Source organism: Drosophila elegans, unplaced genomic scaffold, assembly GCF_018152505.1.
Source record: "Drosophila elegans isolate 14027-0461.03 unplaced genomic scaffold, ASM1815250v1 contig_814, whole genome shotgun sequence".
In the NCBI taxonomy this organism is placed as follows: domain Eukaryota; kingdom Metazoa; phylum Arthropoda; class Insecta; order Diptera; family Drosophilidae; genus Drosophila; species Drosophila elegans.
The window spans coordinates 6,742,583-6,758,587 of record NW_024546167.1 but is presented as its reverse complement, the minus strand read 5'-3'; the positions used below and the strand labels follow the sequence as shown (position 1 = coordinate 6,758,587).

Sequence of the window (16,005 nt, the reverse complement as noted above, 5' to 3'; positions counted from 1 at the left end):
AACTAGTCATCATCGATTTTAAGCAGATATTCCTCAGCCCGCAAAGCCAGTTCTCGGATATTCCTCAGACAGCCAGCGGCGGCCAACTGAAGCTCCTTATTAGTGGATCCAATGCACTCCAGCAGGAAGGGAACCACACCACTCTGAAATAATATACAAATTCCATAAATGTGCTTTAACTGTTTGAATATTTGTATATTATTAAATACTATATTTTTGAGCTTACAAACTATCTATTGTGAATTCAAATAAATTTTATAATGATAAAAAAAACTAATTCAATTTAGGTAAATTACTTTGTACTTAAATAAAAAAGAAGTTTAATATATATATAACAAGACTCTTAAAAACTCAAAATTGTAATTCCATTATCTTGTTCTTAAATTAACTCAGAATTAATAATGAATTACTTAAATGGTAAATGGACTAAAAGATCTTGTACACAACGTTTTCAACCAAGTTTAAATAAGTACTTTAAAATAGTATTGAATAGCTATAGTTTTTTTTGCGGAAAAAGTTAAGATAGTAGATTCCCACCTGGTGCATGGTAATGCAATTCTGCGGATCCATCGATAGCTTCTCCAAGGCCATGGCTGTGCTGCGGTGCACCAGGGGATTGTCGCTGGTCATGTAGGTGACAATGGGAGTGACGGTGCGCAGTCGACCCAGCTCCTCCGTATTATTGCCAAAGCAGGCACAGGCGGCCACAGCAGCTGCCAAATTCATTCGTAGCAAATCATCTGTGGTCTGGACAAGATCGGCCAGCTTATAGATCACCCTTAGATCGGTGAGGATAGCCAGATTAGTCTGATCCTGGGCAATCGTGGCTATGGCTGCACAGACGGCAGATAAAACCATAATATCCTTGGACTTTAGCAGGCCCACCACCAGTTCCATGGCTCCCACCAAACTCCTGACCAACTCAGCTGAATCGTTGGCATTTCGAACGCAAGGACATATGGCATAGGCCGCGTGGGCTTGAACCCTAGTGCTGGTGTTTTTCAAAAGGGACCAAATCAGTCGGACGGCATCCAGATCCTCCAAAATCCTCATGCTCTCCGGGTCTTCTGCACACTCCTTCAAACCTTTGGCTAGATTTTCCAGGAGAGGTGCATGTGAACTGTTGAGCAGGGACACCATGGCTGGCAGTCCTCCAGCTTGCCGCAATTGTTCTCTATTGCTCTGGAACCGCACACATTCGGACAGGGCTCCGGTGACATTGGTCAACACCTCGTCACACTCGTCGTTCAGCAAGGCCACCAGGTTATTAACCGTCCTCAGTTGATCGAAAACTTTGACATTCGCATCGGTTACGGCACACATCCAAATCGCTCCAGTGGCGCCCCTCAGTAATGGTTTGTTATCCCTCAAGTTTTTATCCTTTATGATCGTAACCAGAGGCTCCAAACCACCTGCATCCCTCACCAAATCCCTGGTATACGCATCAAAGGCACACTTATAAATCGCCGTACTGCCCTCCATCTTGAGTTCCGTATTTTCCGAACTTAAATGGACCACAATATCGGGGATCATGCCCTCGGTGGTGATGGCCAGTTGAAATTTCGGTTCCGAGGAGCATTTGCGAACGGTGCCCATTATGGGAATGACCACATCGATATGGCAGGATTTCAAAAGTTGAGCCATCAATGGAACGATACCACTCTTCCGCATCTGCTCCATATTGTGCTTGGAATCGGCCAGGGTAAAAAGGGCCCGGGCTCCAGCTCGTGTCATATCCAGCGATTCCAGATCATCTGCTCCCAATTGGTCACGCGGCGTCTTTAAAATGCTGCAAAATATTCACAAAATTCTAATGGATTTCTTTTTAAAATAAAAACTATAAATGTGATCTCAAGATTGAACAATTGTTTTTAATAATTTCATTATAATAATATAATAGCGTTTAAGCTTCAAAGTTCTCAGTTTCAAACTTACTTATATTCCTCATTTATTCAAAATCTAACAAGAATAATTTAAAGCTTCGGAAATGTGGTGGTTATTTTCGAAGCTCTAAATATTAAAAAAAAACTTTTTGAGTTTCCCGCAACACAACGACTTTTAGGAAGCTAACCTATCTTTTAATTTGAAAACCTCTTCTTTTGTGCCAACTCACCTTAACTTGATGTCGATGAGATCCACCAGCTTGGGGATTCCCCCGCAGGTGCGCACATACTTTCTGGCCAGTCGCACCTTGCACACATTCGCCAAAGTCTCGGCGGCCATGGTCTTCAGATCCTTCATCGAGGAGTTGAGGATATCCACAATCAGCGGAATGCCATCCAGATCCACGATGGTCTTCCTTATGTCGATGTTCAGGGTGATATCCGAGAGAACTGTGAGGGCGCCCAAACAACACTTGGTGTCGCTGCACTCCAGGATATTCACGAGGACTTCGAGTCCGCCGATGTCCGAGATGGCGAACTGGTTGATCTGAGTGCTTAGATCGTAGTCCTTCAAGCAGCACAACGATACTATAGTGGCTGTCTGATTGCCCGCCTTGATGTATTTCACCAGTTTCTGGATATTATAGTAGTCGGCCGGAATTTCGGAGGCCCGTGCCACTTCCTTCCAGCGATCCTCCTCATCCGTGGATGATTCCACCTCAGTGGTATCCGAGTCCTCGGCGATTACCTGGCGTTTGTCCTTCGAGAACCTATTCGGACAGGATCCACATTGCTCCCTAATTTTTCGTCCCCGATGCTGGGAAGTTCCGCTGCTGGTGACTATCATCCCTCTGCGTTGATTTTTAACTATTTTGGTCACTTATATTCCAGAAACACGTATCTTTAATCCAGATTGTTTGACTTATGTATTGGAATTTTTTTGTGTTTTTGTGTGGGAGAATTTTTGGGCTACTCAATTGATTTAATACGGCCTGCTGCTAAGTAACCAAACAAAATTATAATAGCAGTGATTGGCTGCTTTTACGTTTTATTGAAAGCGCATATTTGTTTATTGAAGTGGAACCCTTTGTTTAATAAACTGTAAGTAAATGAAGTAAAATTTGTGTAACTTGGTCATCATCAAATTTGTGGTATAAAATTGTTCTTGAGTGTTGAGTCATTGCTAAACTTATCGGAGACCCCCCACCGAGGTTTGTGTCTTCGCTATAGTGACTATTACTTTTTTCAGAAGTATGTTCATGCGTTTTTTGCCAAACAATGCACGGCCACACTGTTGTTTGTTTTCAATCGCAGAACGGGTTTGTTTTTTATTTTCAATTAAAATCGTCGATCGCAGCTGCAATTGTTTACCAAACGCTGAAGTTGAATCATTGAATTAATTTTGGTCGAAGGAAATGGGAAATGCGAGTGGCAAGCGGGAGACGGATAATCTCTACACGAACGAAGAGCTACGAATGCTGGAGTCTGCCTATAAAAATGCATCTGGCGGAGCCCTAGAAAAGTTGACCCAAGACCGATTGGTGGTAAGTTCGGGGTCCAAAAGTGCCACGTGTGTGAGTGCGAAAATCAATGGCAACTGCAGTCTACGTCTGCGAATGCGGAAGGGTCAGGGTCACAAGTTCAAGGGCGTGCGGGGTGAACTTCCTTGAACACAATACGGAATCCAAGTGCATGACAACTGGCTATCCACCTGCTGCGATTAACACCCTTTCAAACGGTAGATTTCTGTGGCAGGTGTCTTCTTGATCAGTATAAAAAAACCATAAAGTTTTAATAAATAATCAAGTTTTACTTGTTTAAAGCCTCGTTTAAGAAGCTTGTATATCAAGTTATTTTTCATTACAAGTTTAAGATTGATTGCCTAATATTGCTATGTTTGTAAAACAATAGATTTTGATATAAAAAATTTTAATTTATATCAATAACCTATCGGAACGTTTTCGAAACCTATATTACTATTATATATTAAATATTTCTCTTGTGTCTAAAAAAAAAACTAGCCAACTTTATTAATAGATTTTCTTTACTATACATATGTATATACACTTAATTGAGTGAAGTGCGTCCAAAATCCTACAACTTTCACATGTCTAGCTGTCCAAAGCAAAAGGTATTATCAGTAGGTGACCTTAACCTATTAAGTTTAAGTTTAAACCAATTTATCTATCATACACAATTTATTAGCCGAAAAACATTTGTGATATAACTTTATCCGATGCCGGTTCAAGGCCCCCAGATTTCTCAGGCGTTTTATTAATACCACAACAGATGACGGAAATGCAACCATTCAAAAAATGTTTGTTTGTAACCAGATAAATCCTCAAAATCTTGTTTATTTTTATCTATTTATAGATCAAATTTGATCAAGACCCCTTTCACTCGGAAGTGTATATCGAAATTCGTTATTTATAGTTAGCAACCTCTGTTGTTATCAGTTCTGAATTGATAATTCCTGGGTTTGTGTGAACGTGTCCACAATTTGTCTAATTTGTTTGCCGTCGCATTTCGTTGTTTGTCTTTTGCTTTGTTGAATTTGCTTGCTAACGAATTAGTCGTGATTTCGATGACTGGGGTCGTCAATTAGGGCCAGCCCAATTGAATTAAAAATAAACAATATGCTTAACCCGTTTGCGGCATAGCATATTGTCCCGCACTCTCATAAATTTAATAATCACTGCACAGAAAAAAGTGTTTCCCAGTAGGATGTGATGGCTTGGATTCTGAAATAAAAACAACTTGTTATATTATGGGGTATATCAAACAAGAGAGCTATGTACAAAATGAAATACTTTGTGATTATTATTGTTATTTTGAGTAACAAATAAATAAATATATATACCTTCAAAGAACACAAATATTTTTCTGTGTGCTGCCCTTTAATGGGTTAATCTGTGTCAGCATTTCCCAGACCTTCGTTCCCGTTAAGAATTTGCTGACAGCAGAGGGAAAATTATGTTTATGTATCCGGTGCGCATTTTGTTTATTTCTTTGTTTTTGTTTCGAAAACAGGAAACTTGGTCGCAGACCATCGAAAGATCGCTGGCGGAAAGTACGGCTCAGTATCTGTTTACACCCACGAAGCCTGGTCAGCAAAGTATTAACATACCGCTCAGGAAATTCGGAGAGCCCTACTATATAATGGAGCGGGGAACCATTGAACAAAAGTTGCAAATGCTTCTCGGCTCGATGGAAAAAACTGGAAATGACACCTTCAACAGCAAGCAATTGGAGCAGGTGAGTCTATAAATAAACAAACGTTCATGGGATTATTGTAAACATTTGTAGTTAGGATTTCTGTAACTCGAACCACTTTATCGAATTTGAATTGAATAGCTTTTTTGTAACTCGAACCACTTTACGAATTTGAATTGTTATGATAAAATATAAAGCTTCGATCATATTCGTATGCTCAGGAAAAGGCTATTAAAGAGATTTAAAATATTTTCTTCTTGACATGACAAAAAAATGGATTTTGGGGCTTATCAATGTAAATATTGTTAACTTACAAAGAGAGAGATAATCATGGGACTTTAAACAAGTTATTGTTCAACGCTACAAGAAAAATCATATATATTATAGCACTGGTCTATATTTGTTGTGTTTAAAATAAAACCCAATTAATTTTTATTCAGTACATCTACTCGGTGATCAAGAGCTACGTTCATTTGGAGAGCACTGCCAAAAACTCAAGCATCAAGGAATGGCAGGATATGGGTTTTAATACTACAGAGCGTTCAACCGCCACCTTTGCGAAGGGCCTTATGCGGAATTTGGGCAAGGAGCTGGAGCACACTATGCCCAGCGATGCCTTGGAACGTTGGTTGCACGTCACTCCACAGTTTCTGCAGATCTGGCGCGAAGTTTTTAGTCAACTATATTGTCGCCATGGAGGCAGCAAACGCAACTTAATCAAGGAAATGGAAATTCCAATTTTACCCGAAATATGTGGTAAGAAATATAACCGTACAGTAAATCAACCACAGTTTCCTTTACAGCTATATAAAAACCTATATAAAAAATATCTGTAAAGCACAGACAATGTTTTCAATATCTTCAAAAAGATACGACAGGAAATAAATTTGTGTATATAATATTATTTTTATATTTTTTAGAAGCTTCTCAAAACAGCCACTAATTGCGTATATATAAAGTGATTCTGTAAAGCACAGATAATATTTTTCAAATGCTTCTTGGGTTGTTTATTTATGTTCAATTCATTTTTCTAAATGCTCCTCATAACAGTCACTTATTGCTAATGTACTTTGAAATTAAATGGCTTACGTGATATTTATGTTTATGAATTCAATATTTATTTATCGTGGCATATATAAAGAAAGAAATTACAATAATTTTTTCATTTATTTTCCTAGATGCTCCTCAAAACAGTCATTATCGCCCAATCATCGAACTGCCCCACGTACTTTATATCAATGCTCAATTGCCCCGCGAGCATCGCCACAAATGGCGCTTCCTCTTCTCATCGAAAATCAACGGAGAAAGCTTTTCAACGATGCTGGGAAAAGTGCTGGACAAGGGACCCACGTTGTTCTTCATCGAGGATGAGGACCAGTACATATTTGGTGGCTACGCTTCCGAAACGTGGTCAGTGAAACCACAATTTGGCGGCGATGACAGCTCGTTGCTGTACACCTTAAGCCCGGCCATGCGGTGCTTTTCGGCCACTACTTATAACGATCACTATCAGTATTTGAATTTGAATCAGCAGACTATGCCAAATGGCCTGGTGAGTAATGTTTATAAGTAATTGATTGATTGCTTTGCTAATTGTTTATATTTGGTATATAGGGCATGGGCGGACAGTTTGATTTCTGGGGCCTATGGATTGACTGCAGTTTCGGCGATGGACAGAGCGTTGAAAGCTGCACTACATATCGAGATTACGTTCAATTAAGGTGAATTAAATACTTCATTTTTTAAAAACAATCTATTAAAATTAGTATGAACTATATAATAACTTAATTCTTTACATATCTTTCCACAGCAAGCGCAAGCAATTCAAAATAAGAAACATGGAAGTCTGGGCTGTGGGAGATTTGCCAGTAAAGGAAGGGGATGAAGAAGGCGATGGCCAGGTATATATATTTCAATACTATACTATTATTAGTTAATAATCATAATACATAATTATTCCTCTGCAGAAACGTTCGGTGCTTGATAGCAATCTGGAAGATCGAGCTATGCTTGAAATTGCAGGCAAGAAAATGCATTCGGATGGTTTACGCGAACCCGGCATGGATGATTGATATTATAAGAAACTTATAATAGAAAAAGCTTTGTTTTATCATGTTCAAGAATTTATCAGACCATGCCCGTCTTGGGTGTGCAGTTAATAATTCGATTATATTTCCTTTGGCCTTATTGCGTACCCTATCAAAAATCACGAAAAAGTCCTGCGAACAAAAGAGTATTTGTTCAATCCATTCCTATAAACGTTTTGTTTAGCTATTAATGTTTATATATATACAATGTATAATGGATATAGTTTATGTAATACTGAGAGTATTGTTGTTGCGTTTTAGATCTAAAAGTGTGAAAATGAAATCATTTAAATGATATAACAAACAAGCAAGCAAAATAAGCAATGTTAAATCGTCGAATTTTTCCCTTTTTGTCCTACGTCAATAAAATGCAAAATATTTGCTGAATTCTAATTTATTTTAAGGTCTTTTAACTTTAATGTTGTGACAAAAAATTAAGAATGAATAGGGATAAAATAGCTATGATATGGCTGCAAATATTTTATTATTTCCGTTGCGTGAGAGAAGAGAACAAAACTTTATAGTGTGTGACAATGTTATAGAATTTCAGGTGGGTTTTACTTTCAATTATTGTATCATTGTTTGTATAACATTTAACACTAGTCCCTATACTCTTATCAACTAACTTTAGATATCGACGGCATAGCCGGATAGTGTCACCCCCGGTGCAATCTCCTCCTCCACATAGGATCCTGCCTCCTCGAAGGACCTGGCATTGCTGTCTTCAAAGCTGCGACCCACGCTGGCAGGTGCTTGCCTCAGTGTGGGAGCCCTCTGCTGCTGGCCAAAGTTCCTAGACACTCCATAGTTGCCCGACGACGAGTTATAGCCCTCATCCTCTTGGAATCGACGACCTGTTGATCGTAGCTTGGGCGCCTGGAATGTGTGTTGCTGACCACTATCCGATTCCCGACGATTGTTGAAGTCATAGGTGCTGGACTCGGATCCCCTTGGATAGTTTGTCTTACGCAGCATGGCCTTGAAGTTGAATGGTGGATCCTCAGAGTTCTGAAAAATATATTTGTTAAGGATGTATCAATTTAGTAGTATTCAAATTTTACATCTCCCTCGTTGCGAGCCATGTTCTGAAGTTCCCTTACTGGATCCGATGGTGGATACGAGGATCTTTGCTGATAGCTGCGCTGTTGCTGGTTGGGATTATTGCGATAATAGTTGGACGAGGGCATCGGAGGAGGAGGAGGTGCAGGCGCCGCATAGCCCTTCAGGGAGTTGCGTCTCGATCCGGACCTATGGACACCCCAGTTCTGGTTGCTGCTGCTGTTATAGTTGGTGCTATAGCTGTTGTAGGCATTGTTGTAGGCATTCATGTTCATCTGCATTTGATTTCTGTGCAAAAAAAGATATATTATTTAAACATAAATTAAATTAAACTAAAAACTTTTTTTCTAACCTCCTCAGCTGCTGCGGATCTCGGAAGTAGCCCTGATTGTAAATATTATCGCTCTCGCCCATGCGATCCCAGTTGGTCTGGCAAGCCTGCTCCTTTTTGTATGCATTGTAGGTCAGGGCACAGGAAGTCATCGAGGGATTGCGTTGCAGTGGACTATCCCAGGGCTCATCATCCTCCATGTGCTGGGTGAGCAGCTGATTGGGGAACGTCTGGCGGGATATAGAGTTGGCCGGATCCACCATGTACTGGGTGTCGTAGAAGGGAATCTGGTCCAACCTGAAAGGCATCTTCTTGATGGGCACTGGCAGTGGTCCCAGTTGCGAGGAGTTCACCTCCCGCATGTTGATCCTCTCGAAGGGCACTGCCCTGGTGCATTTATTCAATCCAGCCACCATTCTTTGGTTGTAAATGTGCACCTGAAAAATAATATTATAATTATTGTTCGAGATATCTTTGCCAACAAACGTTAAACTAAAAACTAAGCAGGCGAACTAACCCATCAACTGTATTAAAAAAAAAATTTAAAAAATTATAAAAATATGTCGATTAGTTAACTCTAAGAACTATTTTAAAGGTGAAATATAAAACAACCTTGTATTAATAATTTAAAAATATTAAATATTGTAATTTATTGAATTTATTATTATTGTTATTATTCTTATGAATGTTCTCTATTTTTTTGAACGTCATATTTTTTTTTTAATTTCTATAAAGAAAATTGTCGAGCTAAGTCAATATTAAATTCTAAGAGTTAAAGGCAAAATAAGAAAAAAAATCTTGTAATACTCTTATAGCGTTGGTTTTTAAACCTACATTTATATATATTAATATTATTATTTTAATTATTAGAACTTAACTCACCTGCTGTGACAAATTTACAAAGTCCTGGAAGCGAGCAGCCCTGTAGTGCAAAAGGACCTGGAATATGGACTTCTCGCGCCACTTCTTGGCAAACGGGCGGATAAAGTCGGCGGTGTTCTCATTCAACTGGCCGGACTTCTCGTTGACCAGCGGAGGGAGACGAACCCGGTCGCGGAATCCCCTAAAGGCTGTGGGAAAATGGAAAACGGAGGAAAGCCGTTAGAGGAACCCATTTGCAAGGCGGTCAGTGGGGCTGGTCGTAGTGGAATGAGAGGGAAGTCACCTTAATTTAATTAAATTTTCATTTCTTTTCTACGCAGCACTTATAATTCATCTCTTTCCGCAGGTGCCGATGTCGATGTTAAGTGTTATGTCTTAGACTGCTATAAGCCGATTGGTTGCATCAGATAGCAAAAAAAAACAAATACAACCGCCACATTTGACACCACTAAGCGGCTTAAATAGTTGCCGAGACCCTAGACTAGTTGATTGCTTTGTTGTTTGCATTTTCTGGATTTTATTGGTAGTAGTAGTAGTAGTAGTAGTAGTGTAGTAGTAGTAGTAGTATTACGAGTAGTATTTCGATCGATATAGTGATATAGTGTGTATAAATGGTATATAAACTGGGGCCTATTCATCGACGGAGGCCTGCTCGATCTTGGATATTCGCACCGCCGCCAGAGCCTCATCCATTCTGGCCTCAAGGAACATCTCCTCGGCCTCCGAGGGCGTCTCACTAATGTCGATGTGCTCCTCGTCGAACTCTTTTAGCCTATCCACCTGCGTTTTTTTACCTTTTTGTATTTTGCAAGCGGCCACATCTTGATGCTCCTGTCCCTTTTTGCCCACTGCGAAAGAGTTTGTAATTAGGCTTTGTTAAGACTTATATTTAACTTGACAAACTTACTTTTGAACACTTTTCCGCCCTTGACGCGTTTTCGTGCCAGCAAAGCGCGCATCATTGATTGCACCTTGATTACCTTCTTAACCTGCAGCTCGTATAATCTGTAATCATTTCGTTTTAATACATTTTCTTCAAGTGCAGGATTTCGTTGCTCACCTGGACAAGAACTCATCATTATAGTACCGCAAAAACACCTTAGTCTTGCCCAAAGCCCAGCCTTCCATCTTGAGACGCAAAAACAAAAGACGACAATTATCCTTGGTCATTTCCACAGGCTCATCAAAGTCAAAGGCCAGGAATTGATATCTGTAAAAAAAAGGGACAAAAACATATTTAAACAAAAACCTTAAGTAACAACAATAATAATTTTTATTAACGGAATTTAAAAATAACGAAAAAGCTAGATTGGTGCTTTAGTTTTGGCTGCAACCCACCTCTTAAGGAACTCCTCGAAGGGCAAACGTGAGCTGAAGCCCTTCTGCCGGGCGATTACGGTGTCCAGGACTCCCAAGGCCTTCATCTGTTGCTGGACCACATCCGAGTGGAAAGCTCTGGGCTTGTACTCCAGATCAGCGCGAATGCAGCGGACAAAGTGCACGCCGAGATTCGCATTCTGGCTTAGCATTTTGAGCAGGGTCAGGCAGGTGAAGCGGAAGTTGGCCGCCAAAGTGCGGAGATTGTTCACCTGGGAGATGCAACCGGCACTCAGGGTATTTAAGGCCTTAAAGAGATAATTTATAATATTTAGAAAAATACATAAAGTAACTAAAGAGATTTTTTACCATGAAGTTTATTATATTTTATTTGAAATTTACTTTTTTTTAAATGTTAACCATTTGAAACTTAAAAGTCTGTCATTTTTTGTGCATACTTTTTTACACCTTTAAAAGGTAATTTAAATCCATTCACTTTAGTAAGTGAATCTAAAGTTTAGACAAAGCGTCTTGCATGCATTTATACCTCGAATCTATTTAAACTTGTTGGCCAACTCACATAGGTCTTCCGTTCGGTTTCGTCCTTATGCTGAACCGCCTCGAAGGGCATCGTGAGATTGCCAGCTTTGGTCAGTTGATTGGTGAACATGGCCATGATGCTCTCATCCAGCGAGGAGCGGAAAGTCTCGATCATTTCCGGCGGTACGAAATCCCGGTTAATGTCGGTGAAGGCGCGCGTATCGTAAATTATGCGTCCCGTGTAATGAGCCACGGATATCTCAGTGGCAGTGTGCTTCTTCACAAACTGGCTGTGCTTCTCCGAAACGCGATCTGTTAAGCCACAAAACAAAAATGAGATATCCCAAATACGTGTCACAATCGTTTTTTTCATACCCATTATCAAATCCTGATCTTGGCATGAACGTGAGGCATCATCAATGATGTAGAACAAGCCATCCGGTTTGGTTAGCAAATTATCCAGAGCGGTCTTGTTGTCATAGAAATTCAAGTTAACGGTGTCAATATCCTCAGCCTCCATTTCCAGCATTTCACTAATAAAGATGCGCTGGTTATAGTGATACTGCATCTGTTCATTCAAAGTGTTTATCATCAGTTGCTCGAGACCATTTCGATTAAAGCACTCAAAGCCAAACATGTCGTGAATTATAATGGCATTGGTGTCACCGCTGAAATAGGTTAATTATTGAGATTGTAGAATTTTTTTTTAATTATTGTTAATTAATTCATTTTTATCAAGTAATTTACTACAAATTTAGGAAGATCTATATACCTGCAGTCATTAATTCTTATATCAAATACCTCAAATTTTGAAAATCTTACTAGGTTTTTTTAAAAAAGTGTTATAGAATAACACATTAAGAATTCATCAACTTAATTTAAAAAGCTAATTTTACGACTTTATTTATAAATAACACTTGATTTGAAAAAAAATGTTTTTTGCAATACTTACAACACAGCCCGTGGGAAGGACATGTTCATATTGATCCTGTTGATGATAAAGTCTACCAATCTGGAGTAAAGGGTGCTGGCCACCGCATCGCGGGCATCTCTGGCTTCTTCTGAAGTATATTGCCGCCTCTCAGCAATTCCTCCCTTGACCATAATGAAATTGGTCAGGGACCACATAAATTTCTTCTCGTCCACCCGCAAAAGCTCTGCAATCCGGGACACAATGTCGGTGTTCTCCACTTCCGCAAACTTTCCATTCTGCCGGAAACGGATGTTGCCGATATTCAAAATGGCAGACAGAACTTTGCGAACGGTCTCCAGTTGTTTGTGACTAAAATCGATATCCCTCAGGATGTTCTCAAATTCCTTGTATTTCTCCACATTTCCCTCAGGATCATCACGTCGATATTTCAGTTTTGAAGGTAGAACTTCTGGCGGAACTCGCAGATAACGATAATTGCGATCAGCTTTAAGATTATATTCCTTGAGCTGATTCTGCTGATTGATAAAATCATAGAAATAGTAGAAAATATGGAAATTGTGCTGGGTGCCATCCGTGGTGGCCACTCGTAACTTTTCCAGCATATACATATTGAATACAGCTCCACTCATCTTGCCAGTTTTACCGAATGTCAAGCAATATTGTAGAACACATCTGGTTGAGTCGTTGTTCACCGGTGTTCCAGCATTCACCAACATCAGGATGGCTTTAATGGAGCTCTCGACGCGTCCAGTGGCCCCTCGATTTCCAGAGCCCAAATAGCACAAGTGTTTGATCAGCAATCGAGCATTGGTGGACTTTCCCGAATAACTTTCGCCAGAGAGCACAATGTGCTGCGGTTCCTTGTGATGCAGCATATCCTGGTAGGCAATATCCGCCACCGAGAAAATATGCGGCTGATTCTCCGAACGCGACTTGAAACGGTACTTGGCATGGAACTGAAAAAATAGAGGAATTAAGGAAAATGTAATGGTATGGATATAGTTTTTTTGGAACAACTAAATATTAACTAAATGTTTAACTAAAAAGATCGAATTTTGTAATACCTTTTGGGTTTACATTCAATATCATCAAGATTTGAAATTTTAATTTAATATAACATTTTATAATTTGCTTTAAAACATATGTTTCAGTGCAATACAAAATTGGCTGCTTAAAACATTTAATAGAAACCACGGACAGATTTTATGTTTATAAAAATATAATTGGTTTTTGTATGAACAAAGTAAAGATAATGGAAACAACTTAGCTTTTTGTTTGTAATAATTCAACACAAATGTAACATTAATAATGTTAGTAACATTTAAACTCACCTCCGGTGGGAATTCCTCTTTGATTTCATTGGAATTCAAGGACAATAAGATATCGCCAATAAAACTATATGATCCTCCCATTATAATGCGATGACGCAATGATTCGATAATGCTCTCATCCACTGGATTTTCCAAGGCGGCCAAATCCTCCGGGTACATCCTCTCCGGCTTCTCATCGAACCTCTTGACATAGCCTCGATCCACGAACAATTCTGGCTCCTTATAGAGAGTCTTAACGTCCTTAGAGAGTTCCAGCATCTCGGAGATGTCCGAACGCATCTCATCCTCGTTTTCGATGAGTTCCGTGAGAAATGGATGCTCCACCATCTCAACCATCATGGGTCGATTCTCGGCATTCTTCTCCAGAGTCTCGGAGATAAAATCATTGATCTGCTGCGACCAATTAGTGGGTCGCATTAAAGTCGGCGGTGGATTCCGAATTATCTGGAACATTGCCCTAGTGGGATGCATGTCGGCGAATGGTGGTTTTCCATCGGCCAGCTCAATGGTGGTGATACCCAAAGCCCAGACATCAGCACGAACGGTGATGTCTGGATCCCGGGATTCCATGGCAGCCACCACCTCGGGAGCCATCCAACATGGCGAGCCAATACAGGTGCCCCTCTTTCCCAAGGTGGAATCCACCTGACGGGACAATCCAAAATCGCAGAGCTTTACGCGTCCATTTTTGGTCAACAAGATGTTATCGCCCCTTATGTCCCGATGCAGGACATGATTACGATTCAGTTCGATGGCCGCACGGCAAGTCTCCCGAATGATATACGCAATGTGCTCCTCTCGCATCCGACGATCCAGTTTCAATAGCTTATTCACCATATCGACTGCAGTTCCTCCAGCGCAGTGCTAAAATAAAAAAGTTAATTTTAAATACATTTTTTTAAATTAAATATTACTAAATTAATTTAAAACAGCTTAGGCTAACAGGTTAGTAAGCAACACCCCACTTATGGTTGAATATCAAACAGGACAGCATTTTAATAAAAATGAATTTTTTACAGAAAATAGTAGTTTTGAAACTAGTTATAATGGTGTATAAAAATATGCAACAATATATTTTAAGTCTTCAGGTTGGTTGGATTTATTACGAAAGCCGATGGTAATTTTTGTATTGCATACTTTCGGACACCATTGAAGTGATTTCAAAACCCTAGAGATTTACTTGCTTCAAAATTTATAACAACAGAACTTGAACTAATAAGGAAATGAATTTAATTAATAATAATTAACGTATTTTAGAAATATTGTAAAATTTGGTACCTAATTATTATATGTAAATTTGAATAAATCAATTAAATTTCAGTAAGTTACTATATTTTGACTCACCTCCATGACAAACCAGATCTCGTCGGGTCCGTTTGGCTTCGATAGCTTGTACACTCCATAGAATTCAGGGAGATTGGGATGGTCGCAGTAGTCCCGCAGAGTGCGATACTCCTCCTCGATCGACACCTGGTGCTCCTCATCGTAGTGCTGAATCTTTAGGGCCACGATTCGATCATTTTCCAGCTCCTTGGCTCGGAAAACCTTGGCATTAACGCCTTGGGCTATCTCCTCGTAGATCTCAAATTTATCCGTTGGATCCGGCAATTGCGTATACGGTAAATACATCCTGACCTAGTTGACTATTCTGAACGTTCAATGAATATTCCTGCGATAGTTTAAGTAAGTTAAACTTTGAAAATGGGGTCTAGATATAGGGGTCGTCAAGGGAATTTCTTTTTTATTTTTAATTGGGCAAATCGCATTATGTTAATTGTTCATTGTAGCATTTTGCATAACGTATTAAGTCGAAGCATTCTAAAGGTTTCTATCGATCTATTGGTTTTAAAAGCATTTAACCTTTTTTTTCTTGCTATAAAATTATGTTTTACCCTTAATTTGTATGCTTAAATAGGCTTTAAAATTAATTCAATTAAAAGTGGATTAAAACTGGTGGCAGGCTAAATTATTTAAATTTGTACTTTAAAACTGTTACCAGACTTAAGTTATTATTTAATAACATTGTTTTTTTAAAGAACCTTCAAAAACAATTTTTATTGTATAAGTTTCTGGAGAAACTACTTAAACCATTTCATGTTGTTTCGACTATTCCAATGTAAATATTTAATCCTTTGACCAACAGGACATCATGTAGAATTTTAAGAGATTATATGTTTTGCAGCAACTTTAATTATGTTATTTGACTTTTTGCATAAAACCCAGTTCACAGAACACTTAATCCTCAATCCTTCAGGACACACCTTTGCTGTTTAAGAGCCGAACACTTTTCCTCTTATATAAATGGCTGATTTGAAGGAGTTATTTATTTGGAATTTCGAACCGACCGCACGCATGCAGCACGTACCGCTGCCGTAAGCCAACTAAATGATGCCCCAATGCAATCGACGGCTTTTCACTGGCAAGGAAG

At 39.3% G+C, this 16,005-nt stretch overlaps 3 protein-coding genes across 3 annotated transcripts; 1 reads left to right on the top strand and 2 right to left on the bottom strand.

Moving 5' to 3' along the window:
• Positions 1–2: 2 nt before the first annotated feature.
• On the bottom strand, positions 3–2,902 carry LOC108138313 (armadillo repeat-containing protein gudu). Its single transcript, XM_017260469.2, has 3 exons — positions 2,114–2,902; positions 538–1,789; positions 3–143 (listed from the first exon to the last, which is right to left on the bottom strand). The coding sequence occupies exons 1-3, from the start codon at positions 2,728–2,730 to the stop codon at positions 3–5; spliced, it is 2,010 nt and encodes a 669-aa protein (XP_017115958.1). The 5' UTR covers positions 2,731–2,902.
• Positions 2,903–3,169: 267 nt separating this feature from the next.
• LOC108138235 (MTOR-associated protein MEAK7) lies at positions 3,170–7,580 on the top strand. Its single transcript, XM_017260359.2, has 7 exons — positions 3,170–3,427; positions 4,914–5,138; positions 5,537–5,852; positions 6,275–6,648; positions 6,711–6,817; positions 6,907–6,997; positions 7,064–7,580. Exons 1-7 carry the CDS (start codon positions 3,299–3,301, stop codon positions 7,166–7,168), a joined length of 1,347 nt encoding a protein of 448 aa, XP_017115848.1. The 5' UTR covers positions 3,170–3,298; the 3' UTR covers positions 7,169–7,580.
• Positions 7,581–7,698: 118 nt separating this feature from the next.
• Positions 7,699–15,970, bottom strand: LOC108138234 (neither inactivation nor afterpotential protein C). Its single transcript, XM_017260358.2, has 14 exons — positions 15,839–15,970; positions 14,922–15,246; positions 13,578–14,441; positions 12,265–13,202; positions 11,688–11,980; positions 11,353–11,624; positions 10,794–11,080; positions 10,516–10,665; positions 10,363–10,460; positions 10,250–10,303; positions 9,456–9,643; positions 8,595–9,010; positions 8,245–8,530; positions 7,699–8,191 (listed from the first exon to the last, which is right to left on the bottom strand). Exons 2-14 carry the CDS (start codon positions 15,204–15,206, stop codon positions 7,811–7,813), a joined length of 4,512 nt encoding a protein of 1,503 aa, XP_017115847.1. The 5' UTR covers positions 15,207–15,246; positions 15,839–15,970; the 3' UTR covers positions 7,699–7,810.
• Positions 15,971–16,005: the final 35 nt, after the last annotated feature.

Excerpts from the sequence above, each read along its gene's own strand:
- LOC108138313 (XM_017260469.2), bottom strand. The coding sequence starts at position 2,730 with ATGATAGTCACCAGCAGCGGAACTTCCCAGCATCGGGGACGAAAAATT. Across the intron at positions 1,790-2,113 it reads CTCATCGACATCAAGTTAAG|CATTTTAAAGACGCCGCGTG; the intron begins GTGAGTTGGCAC and ends AATATTTTGCAG. Across the intron at positions 144-537 it reads ATTGCATTACCATGCACCAG|AGTGGTGTGGTTCCCTTCCT; the intron begins GTGGGAATCTAC and ends ATATTATTTCAG.
- LOC108138235 (XM_017260359.2), top strand. The coding sequence starts at position 3,299 with ATGGGAAATGCGAGTGGCAAGCGGGAGACGGATAATCTCTACACGAAC. Across the intron at positions 6,649-6,710 it reads AGACTATGCCAAATGGCCTG|GGCATGGGCGGACAGTTTGA; the intron begins GTGAGTAATGTT and ends TTTGGTATATAG. Across the intron at positions 6,818-6,906 it reads CGAGATTACGTTCAATTAAG|CAAGCGCAAGCAATTCAAAA; the intron begins GTGAATTAAATA and ends ATCTTTCCACAG.
- LOC108138234 (XM_017260358.2), bottom strand. The coding sequence starts at position 15,206 with ATGTATTTACCGTATACGCAATTGCCGGATCCAACGGATAAATTTGAG. Across the intron at positions 11,981-12,264 it reads TCCTTCCCACGGGCTGTGTT|CGGTGACACCAATGCCATTA; the intron begins GTAAGTATTGCA and ends AACCTATTTCAG. Across the intron at positions 9,644-10,249 it reads CGCTTGCAAAATACAAAAAG|CCTTTAGGGGATTCCGCGAC; the intron begins GTAAAAAAACGC and ends ATTTTCCCACAG.